The sequence below is a fragment of the Phascolarctos cinereus genome, unplaced genomic scaffold (assembly GCF_003287225.1).
Source record: "Phascolarctos cinereus isolate Bilbo 61053 unplaced genomic scaffold, phaCin_HiC Scaffold_4;HRSCAF=312, whole genome shotgun sequence".
NCBI classification, from domain to species: domain Eukaryota; kingdom Metazoa; phylum Chordata; class Mammalia; order Diprotodontia; family Phascolarctidae; genus Phascolarctos; species Phascolarctos cinereus.
Genome location: NW_027555847.1, coordinates 95,044,435 through 95,063,983, shown reverse-complemented (window position 1 = coordinate 95,063,983; position 19,549 = coordinate 95,044,435). Strand labels below are relative to the sequence as shown.

Here is a 19,549-nt window from a genome sequence, read left to right as displayed (position 1 = left end):
GCTCTTTATCAAATTAGCTTAAATTGTGTTTGTCACCTGTAAAAAACACTTGTAGACATTTTACTTTTGAATAGTAAATGTATCCAGAATTTTAACAATAAAGTATAAATGATAGTAAGTAATAGTAATAGACCTCCAGAAAGTAGTAATCCTCCTGTCTTTTGCCCAGGTCACATGCCATCTGAAGCACCTCCTCCTCATATCTACCTTCTGGCTTCCTTCAAGTCTTAGCTAAAATCTCAACTTCTGCAAGAAACCTTTCCAGGTCCCTTCATCTTATGGCTTCCCTTGCAGATTTTCCAATTTGTCATTTAAGATGCAGCTCAGGGACCACATTGTGCTTGAAGCCCTTCTTGATCCCTCCAGCTGCTAGTGTCCTCCTTCCCAAGACACTATGCATACAGTTGTATTTATTAACTTAATAATTATGCTGCATAGATATTTTATATGTACTTTAGTTTCCCCCATTAGTATATAAGCTTCCTGGGAGCAGAAATTGTTTCATTCCTTGTCACTGTATCCACAGTGCCTAGCACGTGGTAAATGCTTAATACAGACTTATTGATTGATCTTTTTTTTTTTTGGCCATTATTTAGTCAATGTGCACACATTTTATTTCTAGTTCTTTTTTTACCCCAAAGAATGCTGATATGAATATTTTGTCTTTGAATTCCTTAGGGCAATATTCAAGTATATAAGATAAAGCATCATGGGGCAGTGGAGAGTTGGCCTCAAAGCCAGGAAGATCTAGGTTCAAGCCCTGCCTCTGACACATATTGACTATGTATCACTTAACCTCTCAGAACTTTAGGCAGCTTTATAAATCTATCAGCTGAAGAGAAGATGCCACCCTGTACTGGCAAGATGAGTTTCTTCACTCAGAAGTTCCCTACACCAATGAAATCACAGCTCCAGCCCCTCTATACCAAGGGTGGACCCACTGGATCAAAAGTGGGTCAACTGAGACCCACAGCTTACTCATTTTATTTGCAGAACTCCAAAATGACATGCAGAATGGCTGGCCCCATTTACAATTCCACTAATAATGTGTTATTTTATTTGTCCTCCTGGTACCCTTCCAATATTGACTATTCCTAGGTTTTGCTATCTGCCAATTTGCACGATGTGAGTAGTCTTTTTCTTAGTCCTCAAGAGTATGTCCTTAGCCCTTCCTTTCTCTCTCTATATATTTGCCTTTGGTAATCTCATCTATTTTCATGGCTTCATTCACTTCTACACACAAGTCTATGTATTCTTCCTCTAAGGACTTTACATTCATTTTTATAAGCATGACTCCTAAGTTGACACCTTTAGCCTTGACTTCTCCCCTGAGCTCCATTCTTGTATAATAATAATAATAGGATTTATCTAGTGTTTTAATGTCTGAAAGCACTTTACACAAGTTATTTAATTTGATCTTCACAACAACCCTGTGAAACAGGTGTTATTATTATCTCCATTTTAAAGATGAAGAAACTGAAGCTGAGAGCGATTAATTTAGTTGTCCAGAATCACACTGCTGGTAAATATTCTATTTCCAGCTGTCTGTTACCAGCACTTCAAAACTCAATGTCAAAAACTGAACTCGCTTTCCCCCTAAACCTGTACCTTAAATCTTCCCAACTTCCCTGTTTCTGCTTATGGGACTACCAATATTACACACTTCAGGGTATGCAACCTAAGAGCAAACTCTGACTCTTCTCTGTCATTCTAGACGTCCAATTAGTCACCACATTCCATTGATTCTATCTCCCCAATATCACTTATACCTTCCTTTACACTCCTGTTGTAACTACTGTGATTCAGGTCCAATTACTTTTGCCTGCTCTATTGTAATTACATCTTAACTGGTCTCCCTACCTCTAGTACTTCCCCACCTCAATCTATGAATCCTCCAAGATTAACCTTTTTAATGTACAGACTTGACATTCCTACCTAAAGCATTCTCATTTTCAGTCATGCCCAACTCTTGATGATCTTATTTGGGGTTTTCTTGGCAAAGATACTGAAGTAGTTTGCCATTTCCTTTTATAGCTCATTTTATAGATGAGGAAACTGAGGCAAAGAGGATTAAGTGATTTGCCTAAGCTTACACAGCTAGTGTCTGAGGTCAGATATGAACTCAAGAAGATAAGACTTCTGACTCTAGGCCCAGCACTCTATTCATGGTGCCACATCGCTACCTTCCCTATTGCTTAATAAAACATAAAGTTTTATTCATATGAAATTCAACTCAATGCAAAAAATATTCATAATCACCTAATCTTGTGTAACATACATTAAGACAATGGGGAGAAGGGTACAAAGACAGAAAAAAAACAGTTCTTGCCCACAAAGAGATTTCATTATACTGACGGCACTCACCAAATCACGCAAAGAAGTAGATACAAAGTATGTACAAAGTAATTAAGAGCAAAGAGGGCTTAATAACGGTGTCTGGGGATGAAAAGAGAGCAGAAAAGGCCTGAGGTTTATCTTGAAATTCCAAGAAGTGGCGGTAAGAAGGGAACACATTATAAGAAAGTCCTGGATAATAGAAAAAGAATTTCCCAAAGAAGGTTCACATGAGGGCTGGCTCTTCTATGCTGAGTAGGCCATGAACACTGCGTACTTACCATCTTTCGAATAGCTGCATTTGAGTGATTTGCTGCTGTGGAGATGAGCTCCAAGGATTCTGCAATTAAAGGGACATCATTAAAATAGCAGCATCAGACATTTATTAAGCATCTACTTTGTGCAGAGTATTGCACTAACCACTTAGATCTGAGGCCCAATTCCTGCCCTTAGAGAGCTTGAAGTCTACTTTTGTTGCTAATAATTTTCTATGGCCATAGCGATTTCTCAGAGTATATTCTCTTACTGGAGAAAATTCTGCTCTGCCTAACTTTCTCTGGTTTACAGGAAATTCATTTGAGTAATAAAATAGTGTGTGGTTTGTCTTTTTTTTTTTTTAAGCTATCTGACTTAAACATCCCCAGTTCCTTCATCTGATCCTCATGGACTCAATCCCTTCACCACCCTGGCTGCACTCCTATGGATGCTCTCTTTCTTGTCTCTGTCATTTCTAAACCCTGGTGTCCAGACCAAAACACCATAACCCAAATGTCATCTGATCGAGGAAGGTAGAGTCAGGAACTATTATCTCCTTATTCATGGAAGCTGTGCCTCTCTTAATGTAGTCTAATACTGCATTAGCTTCTTTTTAATTGCCACATCACACTGTTAACTCACATTAAGCTTTCAGTCCACTAAAACCCTCACTTTTTTTCCCCCAGATAAACTGCAGACTAGCTATCCCTACCCTCTATCTTGCACTTGCAAAGTCATTTTTTTCAGCTAGGCAATGGGGTTAAGTGACTTGCCCAGGGTCACACAGCTAGCGTTATGTGTCTGAAGTCACATTTGAACTCAGGTCCTCCTGAATCCAGGGCCGGTGCTCTAGCCACTGTGCCACCTAGCTGCCCCCAAAATCAATTTTTTAACCCAATTATAAGACTTTACATTTATTACTATCAAATTCTACAGCGAGAGATCCAGCCCAATGTCCTAGCCTCACAAGATCATTTAGGATTCTGTTTTTGTATTCCAAAGTACTAGCAATTCCTTGAAGTTTTGCGTTCTCTTTAAATAGCATAAGCATACTTTCTATTGGCTTCTTCCAAATCACCAATAACAATGTTAGACAGCACAGGACCAAGCACAGGTCCCTGGGGGCACTTCACTGGAGACTTCCTTCCAAGGTGACACAGAACCATTAATAAGCACTTTTTGAGTCTACTCATTTGATCATTCTAAATCCACCTGATAGTGCTATCATCTATCCTGCATTTTTCTTACTCTTCCACAATAGCACAAAAGACTACTAAATGCTTTGTTAAGATGTAGGTAAACCACAGCTAAACATTCCCCTGAATAGGAGTTTAGCAATTCTGTCAAAAAACAAAATATTTCCTGAGGACCCACTATGCAATACACAAAAGAGAGATTCTTGCTTCATTTACAAAGCTCTGTCTCAGTGCAGGGAGGGGCAAACTATTTAGGGTTAACAACTACCTCTCCACATTCCTCCAAAGCTTTGATGAATCTGGCCCTGGAACAAACAGGTTTTTCTGTATCAGTCCTCCTCACTAAGGGGTATCTCCCCCAAAGGAATCCTCCCTTTTAACAAAGTATAGTTAAATTTTTAAAAACTGACATACTGTTTCTGGCAGTATATTCCTCATTCTGCACCTCCAGTCCACCAGCTCTCTAGCAAGAGGTGTATTTCATTGCCAGTTTCATCACTATTCTGGAGTCAAGAATGGTCACTGCATTATTGATCTGGGTTCTTGCTAGTCTATTAATATACTACTGTCCTCATATGGATATCCCAACATGGTCTTTACTCTGAGTTTTGTTTCAATGATCCATTTCCCAGTCATCTCTCTTCTTTCCTGCCCCCTCCAACTTCAACCAGATCATCTCTAGAACTACCTCCTTCATTATTTCTGTAATCTGGTTCAGGCCAATTGCATTAATGATGATGATGATGGTAGCAGACATTTATAAAGTGATTTAGCTACATTATCTCATTTGGGTTACTCAATAACCCTATGAGATAGGTGTTTTTATTATCCCCATTTTACAGGGGAGGAAAATAAGACTCAGGTAAATTAATTTTCCTAGCTGGGTAGGCCACAGGTCTTCCTGACTCCCAAGTCTAGTGCTCTATCCACTATACCATATATATATATATATATATATATATATATATATATATATATATATATATATATATATATATGGTATGTGTGTGTGTATGCATATAGATATATATATGTGTGTGTGTGTATATATATGTGTATACACACACACACACATATATACATGGTATAGTAGATAGAGCACTAGACTTGAGAGTCAAGCTGTAACAATGGAAGGGAGAAGGAAGCCTAGGGGAAGGACAAGATACACAGGAGAAATCTTTATTAATAGAAGACAGCTAAACCACTCCAACAAAGGCTGTGAATGACTTTCCCAGGGGGAAACCACATGTCTAAAGCCATATGGGACTTTCCTTGGGGAAGATCAACCCTAAACACTGGCATTTTTACTCTGAAGTTGAAAGGGGTGCTTGAGAACAGTATGCTCTGGTCTCCTGTCCCCATTATTCTAGCTCCCCAAAAGGCTAACATTGCTTGTCTGCCAAGGTTCTTAAAGTGTGTCTGAAAGACATTTGGAATCCTTCTAATGTTTAGTTGATTTCAGCAAAGTTCCCTTTCCCTAGCAGCTTTGTAAAGCATTCCCTTCCTCCTTTCCTTTGCCCCCAAAAGGATACTGTTTGTCCCTGTCACTCAGCAACTGGAATGTATCTTACTTTCTGCATCTTTTCTGTCTGGAGACTCTGCAGGAAGTTTCTTCAAATAATCCTTGAGCAACATCTCATAGCGAGGGATTCTCTGTACTGGCTCTAGCATGTGATGCTGTAATGTCAGGTTCCCACAAACCTCCTGCTTCTGTTGGCACAAAATTCAGAAATATACAAAGTTAGACTCAGCTAGGAAGAGTAACCAACCAACAGAAATTAAAGCAATCACACCAATATACCCTGATATCTGGACTGCCCTTGGCCCTCAAACGACTAATACAATGGCATTCTTTCAGGGGGAAAAATAGATTAAATGAAGATCACCATGGTCCCTCTAATTCTTATCAATGCTATGTTAAATAGTTTCCACCTTTATTGTGCAATTAAGACTGGATCCTTTCCTTCCTGTGCTCAGAAAAGTGCAGATATTTTCAATTATTCCTACGCTACGTTAACTCCTAAATTCTGGTCATGATAAAAAAAAATCCAATCCCTTATTTGCATGGTTATTACTGTGAATAAAGAAAATGGGTAACTATAAGTCGGTAACAGGATCTTTATAGCTTCAAGGAACCTTAGAAATCATTGAAGTCCACTCTCCCTTAACTTAAAAATTTGTAAACTAAGGCATAGAGAAGGTAATTGATTTGCCCCAGGTCACATAGCTAGGAAGGGCAGAACTAGGACCCAGATCATTTGACTTCCAGCTGGGTAAATTCACTACCACCCAAACAGTGACTTCAGGTATCAGACTTCCTCTCTCTGACCCCTGCCATACTAACCAGTTTGGATTTGTGGAAAAGACAGCTTAGTTAAAAACCTGGAATAATCACATTTACTCTGATCTACTTTATCTTCTTTCCATCACTTTGAGAAACGGAGTAAAATTAGCCAATCACTAACTTTGCAGGAACTTAGTCTCCTACATTCACATGCTAAACCAGCAAATCACAATCTGGGTTCAAACAGAGGCTGCTAAAATGCTGGTCCTAAAGGATGAGCTGAAAATCTCAAATGCCAAAGTTGGGGCAATAGTGCTCTGTTGGTGGGCTGCTGCACTGCTGGCTCTGTGTCCTAAGCAGCCTAGGATTTCCTATCCCCACCACAGGGGAGCAGAGACATACTGACTTGAACTATTTTCCAGAGTTATTGCATAACAGAAACACTGTTTACCTGGAAAATCACTAGCCACTATGTTGTGTAGTGAGCCATATTTCTGCTGTGCTGCCTTTGAGTAATCTATTATTTCTAAGTGTTTTATAAACCAAGGCTTTCCCAGATTGTGGAAATACTTTAACTGGAAAGAGGAATGAAAATTCCAGAAACAGAAAGGATACATGAAGTTTTCTATTTATGGGAAAAAGTCATTTAGGATAAAAGGACATAAAATGCCAAGAGCTACCCACTTCATGGGAAGTTTAGATAGTGGCTCTAACATTTCTGCTGGGGTTTGGGGGTGGGGTCCAAAGGATCACAAAGTTTTTGCCCCAGCTCTGTATTTCCTCTCTCTGATCCCTGTCATACTAACCAGTTTGAGTTTATAGAAAAGATACATTATATTGATGAAAAAATCTGGAACAATCACATTTACTCTGATCTGCTTTATATTCTTCCCATCATATTGGGAAATGGAGAAAAATTAGTCAATTGCTAAGTTAGTGGCAACTTTGACTTGTAGTTTTGTTTTTAAAGATACAATTGTAGCCATACATATAAAGCTCTAAAAAAATTAAAAAAGGTGTCTTGTTACTTTAACAAAACCAGCAACTTTAAAGGACCTGGAGAAGCAGAAAAAGAAAAAGAAATGAGTTGCAAGGAAGCCATGAGATGAATTCTCATTTAAAATCTGTTCTGTCCAAATTGTGTTTTAAAGCATTCAGAGGGGAAAGGCATTGGATGTTTCAGGAATTAAATCAAGTCTCTGCTGGAAGTGGGCAGAGAGCAGAAAGAAGCAGTGATAAATAGCCACAGGACAGGACAAGCCAGGAAGAAGGCTCAAGAACTCTGAGGAGTGAGGCCAGGCTGGCAGAACATGACAGGTGATAAAGCTGAAAAGCAGGCTGAGAGAAGGGAAAGCTAACGAGAAAGACAGAGGGGAACTACAGATATAGTGAATCCTTATGACAGAACTAAGGTCAGAGTCCAGGGTTTCAGGCCAGATGAGATGTGTTGGTAAAGTGCTAAGTTTGAGAAATCGACCCAGAGTTGATGGCTAAACACCTGGACCAGGCATGAGGGCATGGGAAGAAGCAGAATCAAAGTACACAGGTAAGGACTGGTAGCCAAGGTTCAAAGTGAACCTAAAGGAACAAACAGAGAATGACTGGAGTTCAGACAGGGAGACTGAGAACAATGTCTTCAGTTCTGTTATAGGTGAGAGGATACGCATAATAGTGAAACCAGAGCAAGAATGCTGACTAGATTCAAGCCTGTATGCTCTTATCCACAGTTTTAAGCATTTTCTGTGGTGTTGGCAGATATGGTATTTTGCTCCCTCGAACAAGGCAGGGTCCTATAGGAGATTAGGGTTGGTGATGGCAATCACCAAAGGGTTAGGCCTCTAAGTAATCCCCATTCATCTAACCTCTTCAACTAGGGTAGTCTGCACTCTTCTCAGGGGCCCATTTTTACCAAGGCAGGTGGGGGAAAAGTCTGGCATGTTGGCTGGGAATATGAACATGGGGAGCAACTTTTAGGATCCAACTTCTATATGGGTGTATGTTGTAATTATTAATGATATAAGGTACTCTCAAAGACAACAGTAAGGCCTTGATGTCAACCTTTAATAGAGTCATCTTTTGGGGGGGGGTGCAAGGCAATTGGGGTTAAGTGACTTGCCCACAGTCACACAGCTTGTAAGTGTCAAGTGTCTGAGGCTGGATTTGAACTCAGGTCCTCCTGACCCCAGGGCCAGTGCTCTATCCACTATGCCACCTAGCTGCCCCCATTCTATATATACTGGCATGAGGGGATGACTATCTAGGAAGAGGTTGTCCTGATACTACTATTTATGTAAGCAAGGAGATATAGAAGGCTGAATGACTCTTAAAAGATCTTGGGAGGTCCATCCTGAATGACCTGATAGGGTTATGGCAAGCTCACAAAGGAGGCCTGGTGTGAGGGCTCTCCAGAGACAGAGAGCTATGTCTCACCTTCCACAGGAAGTGGCAGCCCAATCAGCACTGTCCACTGGCCGAACTGCCTTAGCTTACTTTCTTTTGTCACTGTGGATCAGTATGGCACATCTGGCTTGCAGTTTGTATCCCCAACTAGCAGATGAGGGCGCAGATGACAGATAGGACACAGAATGGCGAGAGAAGGACTGGAAATGAGAATTCAGGGGAAAAGTCCTTTTAAGTTAACTGAGTAAGAATTCTGTACCCCAACTATGCCCAAAGTACTGTAATTCAAAGGTATGAATGTACATGTTAGTGGTAAAGGTGAGTCTTATGAATGCCAGGAAGGAGAAAACTGATCATTCCATTGGCCTGCTAGAAAACAGCAAGTGTATCTTTCAAGTGTTAGATTGACTCCTCATTCCAACTGTTGGTCCATATCTGGTTGGTCAATCAGATAAAGAGGTCCAGGGCTCATCTAGAAGTCAGTCAGTCAGTCAACAAGCATTTATTAAGCACTTACTATTGTCAGGCACCGTGCTAAGTGCTAGGGATACAAAGAAAAAGAAAAAGGAAAAAAAAATAGTCCCCCTTCTCAAGGACTTCACAGTCTAATGAGGGAGAAAAACAGGAAAATAACTAGGTATGTATAAGTTATTACAGAGTAATTGGAAGATAATCTTACAGAGGAAGGCACTACTACCTGTGCTGATCAGGATAGGTCTCTTACAGAAGGTGAGATGTGAGCTGAGTCTAAAGGATTCCAGGGAACTTAAAAGGCAAAAGTGAGGGGCAGAGCCTTCTAGGCCTGGGAGACAGCTTGTGCAAATGCATGAAGTTAAGAGATGAAGTATCACATGTGAGGAACAAACAATCCAGTGTAGCTAGGTTACAGGGTGCATGGAAGGGAGTGAAGTGTAAAAAGACTGGAAAGGTAGAAAGGGCACAGGTGGTGAAGAACTTCAAATATCTAACAGGAGACAAACAAAAGGGTTGGATTAGGGAATCTCCAAGAGATCTGCTTGCTGTCACTTTCTACAATCACCTTTGAGGGTTTCTTATGGAAACCTATATAATTTAAAATATGCCAGCCTGAGGACTTGTTTTGGGATAAAATGGCCACCTTGATGAAAATGTGCATCTCCCAACTGCATCCACTTTGTGGAGGGAGGGCCAAGTTGGTTTAAACCTCAGTTATCAAAATAAGGCAATCACCCATACCTTTTGTTCATTTAAAAAATGTGCCCTGGAAGAGTAAATGAAACTCATCTGGCCTCAAACATGAGACTTGAAAGGGAGTAAATGTATTTCAATGGCACTTATATATAGATACAGGTCTTGAAGTCTACAATTCACTGAGTCAATACATCAATTACAGCTCATGCTTAGTGGGACACAACATTTGGAAATGAAGACAAAAGCTAAGGTATAAGCCACAGGAACATAAAATTTGGAGCTGGAAAAAACTTAATCATCTTGTCTAACTTCCTCTTTTTATTGAGGAAAGTGAGACCCAAAGTGAGGAAAGTGAGTTTGATTTGTCCAAGGTCACACAGCTGGTATGCAATAGAGCTAGGTTTCAAACCTAGCTCCTCAGACTCCAAATTCTGTGATCTCTCTATGGCCCTGTGGGCCATATGTCTCAAAGGATGAGTTGTGGTGTCTTCTTGGAGTTGGGCACTCAGGTTGAAGTGGTTCCATGAGGAATGATTGTACATCCTGGCTTGGCTACCTATAGTACAGTCATAAGTCTGGAAATTAGTTAGTACAGGCAAAGAGGATGTTCAGGGTACAGCAAGTTGTAGGCCTAAAAGGCCCAGGAGAATACCCATGATGTTAGCTGATCAGAAGCAGACACACCAGGATCCAGAAAAGCCATACGCACACTTTTCAGCAAAGTTTGAAAACTGTAACCATTATCTATGGTTGTCCATCCAAAACTCTGAACCTTTAGTGAAAAGTATATGAGTTGACTTGTTATAAAATAAGTATATGTTATAAAATAACAGGATTTAGCGCTAAATAGTACCTTAGAGATCATCTAGGTCAATGCTCTCATTTTACAGATGTCAAAATTGAGGCTCAATGACGGAACATAGATTTAATATAATTTTATATCATACTGCTATTATGTAACAGACCCAGGATTCAAATCCCATGTCTTCTAACTCTAAATCTAGTTCTCTTTCAATTACATCATACGATCTCCGAGTGTGGGGTTTTCTGACATTAAAAATATGTATCTTTATAAGTATTTTAAATGTCCCTGTATATGGTACCACTTGCATGTACTATGTCTTCAACATTTGCCTGCTTTGCCTAACTTAGTACCCAACTCTAACAAAACTAGGGGTTGGGATGCTGGGTTCAAAATGGTCAGGTGGAGAATGTAGTCCAGTCAAGTAGACAGGAAACAACGCCTTGGGGTACAGAACATGTGTGCAGCCCCACCCAGCAACACAGTCAGGATATGACTATTGATTCCTAGACAACAACAATCCAATCTCAGCCTGTCTTAGAAGCAGCTTTTGCGATATAGGCAGATAAAGACTGGCAAGTGTGGATTGGAGCTGATGGCTGGCAACTGAGGCAGAGATAGAGCACCAGGTCCCCAGGAAGAAATACTTTGGAGTGAACTCAGTCTTTGGAGTGACAATGGTGTGACAATGCCATCCAAAGGAGCTTCCAGAGAAGGTCCTGATAGAAAAGACCATGAATATAACCATGATCTATGGCCATAATCTTTCTGCTGGTCTCTGCTGAAACAAAACCTCATGGAAAAAAAAATACCTCAAGGAATAGAAATGTTTTTTCCTTTGCAAATAACATTCAGAGTTGGCAGAATGAGTAAGGAGCAGTCAAAAGACAAGTTAACAGTTCGCCTGCCCAAGCCTAATCTAAAGGTGTTGAAAGGGTGGGGTTAAGCCACCAACAAGGGCTTTTGGATAAAAAGTTGCTTTGAAGCCCATCTGGTAGAGTAGGGAGTCTGTTCTCGTGAGGACTCAAAGAATGCCAGAGTTAGATTAAATAGTCATTAATAACAGCTGAAGTTTAAATCAGAGAGTATTGTTTTTTTTAATCCCCCAACCCCTCCCTCCCAACAAAGCATGTAGATTGTAGGCTATAACTTGAAACTCAGTTATCCACACCCAGGGGAATGCTCACTTAATCATAAAACAAACACACTTAATGACAGTTACCTCAACTGTAGTACCCAAAAGGAAATAAATCACTTCTGGAGTGCTAATTTTGAAAACCCAAACTTATAAATGTAATTCAAAAGTCAAAGTAACACAAACTCAACCTATTACACATCTGGGAATTTCTCCTATGCCCATAGACTTTTAGGAAACAAGATTGTGTCTAAAGAGGGAGAGACAAAAGACAGAAACAAGAAAACCAGCCAGAAAGTTAGAAAAGTGTTGTTGTAATTGTTAATGATATAAGGCACTGTCAAAGACAACAGTAAGGCCTTGATGTCAACCTTTAACAGAGTCATCTTTTGGGGGGGAGCGGAGCAAGGCAATCAGGGTTAAATGACTAGCCCAGGGTCACAAAGCTTGTAAGTGTCAAGTGTCTGAGGCCGGATTTGAACTCAGGTCCTCCTGACCCCAGGGCCAGTGCTCTATCCACTGTGCCACCTAGTTGCCCCCAGAGTTATCTTAATAGGGAAAAAAAAAAAAGGATTTCTTGAGAACAGTGTACAGCTTATGGAGATAGGTTTTGTCACTTTTCTTTTCACAGAAATCTGATAAATGATTTTACCACACTCAGTGTGTCTGTTTATACAAGAAGAGAGGAACTGATCTGAGGACTACTCTTTCATAGTGACTTCCCCAAGGTCAAAACTTGTTTCTCACCTATGTTCATCCTCCGGGAATTCTGAGTCTCAAAAGTACTTAGCCCATTATGGCAGCAGTTTCTCACATGATGTAAAGACACAGGAAATACCAGAGATAAAAAGCCATACAGCTGAAGTGACAGAGGGAAATGAGACAGAGGGAGAAAGAGAAGAGGAGAGAGAGGGGAAGAAAAAGTAGAAGGGAGAGGAGGAGGAAGAATCGAGTAAATAAGAATGATGACAGGATGTTGAAGGCATCCTTGCAAATAAGGAAAAACCTCTAAACTCACAAAGGACTTCTCCCCCAATATTGTCTCCCCTTAAGTACACAGAAGGAGTGATAGCAACAGTTGGGAAGTCTGAAACTTCTATTTCCATTCCAAGACAAAGAGATATTTTAAAAAGCTACTGTAGTCATAGGACAAGTGGGACAAAATGGACAAGAGAGATTCAGGAGTTGAGATTCTACCTTGGTTCCAAGCATGGCATTGGGGATGAAATTTCAGTGTTTTCCACTCTATAAAACTGGGTACATAAATATGTGCCTCTAGGAATTCATTACATTTTTAAAACTACCAACCCCTTCCCAACTGTATTTTTTAATTTTTGAGACAGAGACATAAAGAAAGACCCTCGACATACCTGGATACTCTGAACAACATCTTTAAAGGGAGATGATCTCTGGGTCCAGATGTTTACCAAGTCCATAGCTCTGTCAAAGTTCTTTACATATTCACCATACATCTTCAGGAATGGAGCTAGCTTCTGAAGAATATCCCCAATCCTAGGATTGGTGCTCCTTGGAAAGGTTGAGCAGAGTAAGAAAGAAATTCTTGTTATCAGTTAGCGACATCACACACATACACCCATACTGACTGGAGGGCAGAGCCTCTATTTAAGGAGGGAGCTCAACATAGTTTTCTCATTTCCCACCAATTACACTGCTTTTGGACTTATATGGAACTCTCTGTCAAGCCTTCCTTCTCCAGGTAACTCATCATTGGAAAATTTCATTATCTAGCAAAACTGAATCTGCCTGGTACTCACATCTCATCAGTACCCTCTGCCCCTGTGATTGGACCCCCTGACTAGAGGGCAGCAACATGGGCTCCAGGGCCTCTATTTAAAGAGGGGGCTGCAGGGGCAGCTAGGTGGCGTAATGGATAGAGCACCAGCCCTAAAGTCAGGAGGACCTGAGTTCAAATCTGGCCTCAGACCCAACACTTGACACTTACTAGCTGTGTGACCTTGGGCAAGTCACTTAACCCCAATGCCTAAAAGCCAAAAAATAAAAATAAAGAGGGGGCTGGGCACAGCCTTCTCCCCATTACCCATAAGTTATACTGACTTTGGACTTCTTTGGACCTCCCCATCACGTCCCTGCCTGCTCACCCCAACTCCCCTTTCGGCTCTTTTTTTGTGTACTGTCTTCCGCATATATAAGGTCCTTGAGGGCAGAAACTTTCTTTGTTTTTATTTGTATTTATATTCCTAATATTTAGCATGGTACTAGCACATGGTAGGCACTGAAATGTTTATTGATTTACTGACATACTCCCACAGAGCAATGGAATTCTACCAAAACAAGACCAAAGCAAAAACAGAAAGTACAGTATACCTCTAAGGATCATGCTAGAAGCTAGGGAGTATCCAAAGAATATATAAGACTTGGTCCCTACCCTCCAGAAATTTACACAGAGTTTGGGGAGATAAGATACAAACTCCTAAACAACAGTAGGACAAAAGAAAATAGTGTATGAATAAATGATAAATTACATAGACAGCTGAGTGTAATGAATAGAGCACTAGACTTGGAGTGAGGAAGGCCTGGGTTTGAATCTCACCTCAGACACTAGCTAGGCCTCAGTTTTCCTCATTTGTAAAATAAAAGTGTTGGACTCAGTGATGTTTAAGATCCCTTTCATGTCTAATCAGTAATTTCATCACTGTCATTTCCCTATGAATCCCCACCAATTGTTTAGAACTTTACTTGTAAGAAGCCAAAAACAAAAAACCCAAAACCAAAACTCAACACATTGCCCATATCTTATGAGGTATAATTTTCTTCACCAAGGTCTGCTACCTTTCTACTGAAAGAAGAAATACCTTATCCTAAGTCCCATGGTATCATGATCACTGATCAGTTCTATTAAAGACTGATTAGATATAGATATATTATACACCCACATATACACATATGTGTGCTTATATGTGTTTATATGTACATATGTGTATACATACACAGATACATATATATGTGTGTCTGTGTGTGTTAATGCCTACTATTTACAAGACGTTCATACTCCTTTGAGAGGCAGCGTAACGTAGTGAATAGAGATCATCAGGAAGACCTGGCTTCCCAGTCCTACCTCTGACATACACTGGCTGTGGGATCCTAGTCAAGTCACTTAAACTCTCAGGATCCCAAATAATTCTCTAAAGACTTAAAAGTTGCAAGCACTGGTAGAGGCAATTTAGTCACTGGTAGTCCCCCTAGAGCAGTGAAATCACAAGCCTTTTAAAAACAAATCAAGGCTCCCAGAACCAAGATGGCGGAGTAAAAAGGTCGTCTCTCTTACCCTCCCTTATCAACCTCTGAAAACCCAGAAAATATCACCCCAGAAAAAAAAAACAACCCTAGAACAGCTGAATTAGAAGAAAGACGGGGAACAGCAGTGCAGCAGCCCAACAAACCGGTCTCCCAGTGCCTCAGCAAAAATAAGGGAAGCAGCACTACAAAGGACCCCAGGCGGATAAGCACCCTGCAGCATTCATCTGAAAGGAGCTGAAGAAAACAACCTAGAGTCTTCCTAAAGTCCCAGCCTTGCTGATTCCAACCCAATACCACGTAAGCTGTCAGAACCCTACAGCCTCCAACTGTCAACCAGGAGGAGATCCTGAAGCCAAGGTGGTAGAGCAGGCAAACACCAACACCTGGACCTTTGAGTCCCTCAGTGAGGGTAGGGGAACCAGTGGAAACCAGCCCAGAAAACCACCAGGTGCCTCAGCACTCTAATGCAAAGGAATCTCCCAGTGCATTAGCAGAAACAAGAGAGGCAGCATTGCAAGGGGCCCCAGGCAGATAAACACCCTGCAGCACCCATCTAAAGGCGGCTGAAGAAAGCTAAAGGAAAGGAAAAGCACGCAACCTAGAATTGCCTGAAAGTTCCAGCCTTGCCCAATACCAGGTAAGCTGCCAAAACCCTATAGCCTCCAACTGCCAACATAAGAAGCCCCAGCACACAAAGCCAGTGACCAAGACCTAGGCTCCCAACACAAGAAGCTTGGGTCAGTGCCCTCTGTTCCACAGCAGGACAGCTCAATCTCTTTAAAGGCCAGGGAATACCATGAGTAAAAAGAAACACACCATAGATTCATACTATGAGAAGAGTGGAGATCAAGACAGAAATTCTGAAGAGGACAATATTGTCAACAAATCCACATCTGCAACATCAAAAGGGAGTATGAACTGGTCTGAAGCCCAAGGAGCCTTCTTAGAAGAGCTCAAGAAGGATTTTAAAAGTCTAATGAGAGAGGTAGAAGAGTCCTTAAAAAATACAATTGGCCAATTGGAAAAAAAGTACACTAAATAAAACAAGACCCTAAAAAACACAATTGACAAACTGGAAAACAAGTACACTGAAGAAAACAAATCCCTTAAAAATACAATTGGCCAATTGAAGAAGGAAGTACAAAAACTAAACAGAAAAAACAATCTGTTAAAAACTAGAATTGGACAAATGGAAACTAATGACTCTATGAGAGAGCAAGAATCAGTCAAACAGAAACAAAAAAATGAAAAAATGATGAAAACATAAAATACCTCATCAGTAAAACAACCTGGAAAATCGATCCAGGAGAGACAATTTAAAAATCATTGGACTACCTGAAAACCATGATGAAAAACAGAGCCTGGACAGTATCTTTCAGGAATCATAAAAGAAAACTGCCCTGAAGTCCTAGAACCAGAAGGTAAAATAACCACAGAAAGAATAATCGCTCACCACCTGAAAAAGATCCCAAATTGACAACTCCAAGGAATATAATAGCAAAATTCCAAAACTACCAGATGAAAGAGAAGGTGCTGCAAGCAGCCAGAAAGAAACAATTTAAATATCATGGAACCACAGTCAGGATTACACAGGACCTTGCAGCTTCTACATTAAAAGACTGCAGGGCGTGGAACATGATATTCTGTAAGGCAAAGGAGCTTGGATTGCAGCCAAGGATCAACTACCCTGCAAAAATGAGCATGATTTTCCAAGGGAGAGATGGATATTCAACAAATAGGGGACTTCCAAACCTTCCTCATAAAAAGACCAGAGCTCAACAAAAAATTTGATCTTCAAGTACAAGATTCAAGAAAGACATAAAAAGGTAAATGGGACAGAAAGATACAAATGTTGTTAATAAGGGTGGACTGTTTACATCCCTACAAGGGAAGATGACACTTGCAACTCTTGAGAACTGTATTGTTATTACACCATGTTAAAGGAGTATACATAAAGGGGGCGGATATTAGTTGACTTTGATGTAATGATAAAAAAAAATCTAATCAAGTGGGTTAAATGGATCCAAGTAAGTGGATTAGTCTGATCTTAGAAAATGTACTTGAGAAAGGAGGAGGCAGACAAGGGTAAATTACATTACAGGAAAAGACAGAAAATCCTATTACAGCAGAGGGAAAGAAGGGAGGGGTGAGCATTGTTTGAACCTTACTCTCATCAGATTTGGCTCAAGAAGGAATAACATAATCAGTTAGGTATAGAAATCTAACTTGCCCTATGGGCAGTAGGAGGGAAAAGGGAAAGAAAAGGGAGGGGGATGGAGGGAAGAAGCAGTGGGGCAAGAAGAGGGAGGGGGATAATAGAAGGGAGGAGAGACTGAAGGAGGCGGTGGTCAAAAGCAAAGTACTGTGGGGGGAAGGAGAGAGGACAAAGAAAAGCATAAACAGAGGGGAAAAAAGGATGGAGAAAAAGACTCAGATAGTAATCATAACCGTGAAAGTTGAATCGCTATCTTTTTTTTTCTCTTCTGTTGAGTTTTGTTTCCTCTTTCTGATGGTTCATCCTATTGGTTTTAACTTTTACTTACAACTTCACTAATGTGAAAATATGTTTAATAGGAATGTAAATGTATAGCCTATATCAGATTGTGCACTGTCTTGGGGAGGGTGGTGGGGAGGAAGGGGGAGAAAAATTTTAAACTCAAAAGCGTATGGAAGTAATTGTTGATAAATCAAAATAAATTAATAAAATTAAAAAACAAAAAAAACAAATCAAGGGGCAGCTAGGTGGCGCAGTGGATAGAGCACCGGCCCTGAAGGCAGGAGGACCTGAGTTCAAATCCGACCTCAGACCAAACACTTGACACATACTAGCTGTGTGATCTTGGGCAAGTCACTTAACCTCGACTGCCTCACTAAAAAACAACAACAAAAAAAACCAAATCAACAACAACAAAATTATAATGCACTACGCTAGGTGGTAGGAATGCAAAGACAAATGAAGCAGCACCTATCCCCAAGCAATCTAATTTTCTTCTTCAACATGTGAGCAAATAAATTCAGGGCAATATGAGGATGGAGAGAACACTAACATCTACAGAGATCACAGAAGGCTTCATTGTGGGGGTTGGGGAGGGAGAGTGATACCCAAGGTCAGTCAACTAGCATTTACTAAGTGCCTTCACAGTTCCAGACACTATGCAAAATGCTGGGGATAGGAAGAAAGGCAAAAAACCGTCCCTGACCTTAAGCTGAAAGGAGGTGAGCCTTGAAGGAAGATTCAGACAAGTTGCACTGAAAATATTCCAGACACAAGGGGCAGCTTAAATGACTGCACAGAGGCAGGAGATGGGATGTTAAATTTTGGACAAAAACTAGCAATAGTAGCTATCTGGCTGAAACACAGAGTATGTGAAGGAGAGTTATGTAGGCTAGGAAAGCAGGTTGGAGCCAGACTGGGGAGGGATTTAAATATCAGGTTGTGGAGTTCTTTTTTTTTTTTTTCTGCATGAGGCAATTGGGGTTAAGTGACTTGCCCTGAGTCACACAGCCAGTGAGTGTTATGTGTCTGAGGCTGCATTTGAACTCAGGTTCTCCTGACTTCAGGGCTGGTGCTCTATTCACTGTGCCACCTAGCTGCCCCCAAGGAGTTTGTTCTTGAGGCAAATGGGAGCTACTGAAGATTTTTGAACAGAGGAGGGCAGTATTCAAATTTATGTTTAAGAAGATTAGTGGGGGGGGCAGTTAGGTGGCGCAGTGGATAGAGCACCGGCCCTGAAGTCAGGAATACCTGAGTTCAAATCCGGCCTCAGACCAAACTTGACACTTAGTAGCTGTGTGACCCTGGGCAAGTCACTTAACCCCAATTGCCTAAAATATATATATAAAAAAGAAGATTAATGGGATGGGTTCTAACTCTTCTTTATAACATGACTAATATGAAAATATGTTTAATATGAATATATATGTTGAGTCTATATCAGTTTACATGCTGTCTTGGAGTAGGGAAAGAGGAGAGATGGGGAGACAATTTGGAACTCAAAATCTTATGGAAGTAAATGTCGAAAACTAAAAATAAATAAATAAATTTATTTTTTTAAAGAAGAAGATTAGCAGGACAGCCAAAAAGCAGGAAGCTGGGACACCAATTAGGAGGCAATAACAACAATTCAGGCAAAAGGTAATAAAGGCTGGAATTAAGGAAAAGAGAAATTTTGAGGGGACATGATATCATCTTTAAGTGTTTGGAGATCTCCCATGTAGAAGAGGGATTAGACTTCTTTTGTTTTTCAGGTGGCACAACTAGTAGTAAATGGGTATAAAAGTTGCAGAATGGTAGATTTCAGTTCAATATAAAGAAACACTTTAAAATAATTAAAAATATCCAAAGTGGAAAGGGAAATAATGAGTTATAGTTACATATAGAGTTAATGATGGTCTTTAGGCAGAGATATTGAGAAGGGAGAACTCCTCCGTAATTCAGGGAAGGGTCAGACTAGTGATCAGTAATGTTGAGGCATTCTTCAAAGTTCATGATGTTCTGTGATGAGTTCAGCATGGGAACATTAGTGGAAATTGTAGTACTTGAAAGTTATAGCTAAGAGTTGAGTTTTTATCCAGGTTGTAAAATTTTATCCAAATTTGCAGAACTGTAAAAAAGCACAGATTTGGGGTAATACATAAAATATAGAGAAGAGAATTTTTTGCTCGAGTTGACTGTTTTAGGCTTTTTGTTAACT

At 40.3% G+C, this 19,549-nt stretch overlaps 1 protein-coding gene across 1 annotated transcript in view; it reads right to left on the bottom strand.

Annotated features, from left to right (window-relative positions):
* FGD3 (FYVE, RhoGEF and PH domain containing 3) overlaps positions 1 to 19,549 on the bottom strand; it is a 198,263-nt gene that overhangs the window by 42,998 nt on the left and 135,716 nt on the right. The window contains 3 exon segments of the mRNA XM_020999038.2: positions 2,616 to 2,674; positions 5,357 to 5,495; positions 12,947 to 13,103. Coding sequence (XP_020854697.2) covers positions 2,616 to 2,674; positions 5,357 to 5,495; positions 12,947 to 13,103 — 355 coding nt within the window.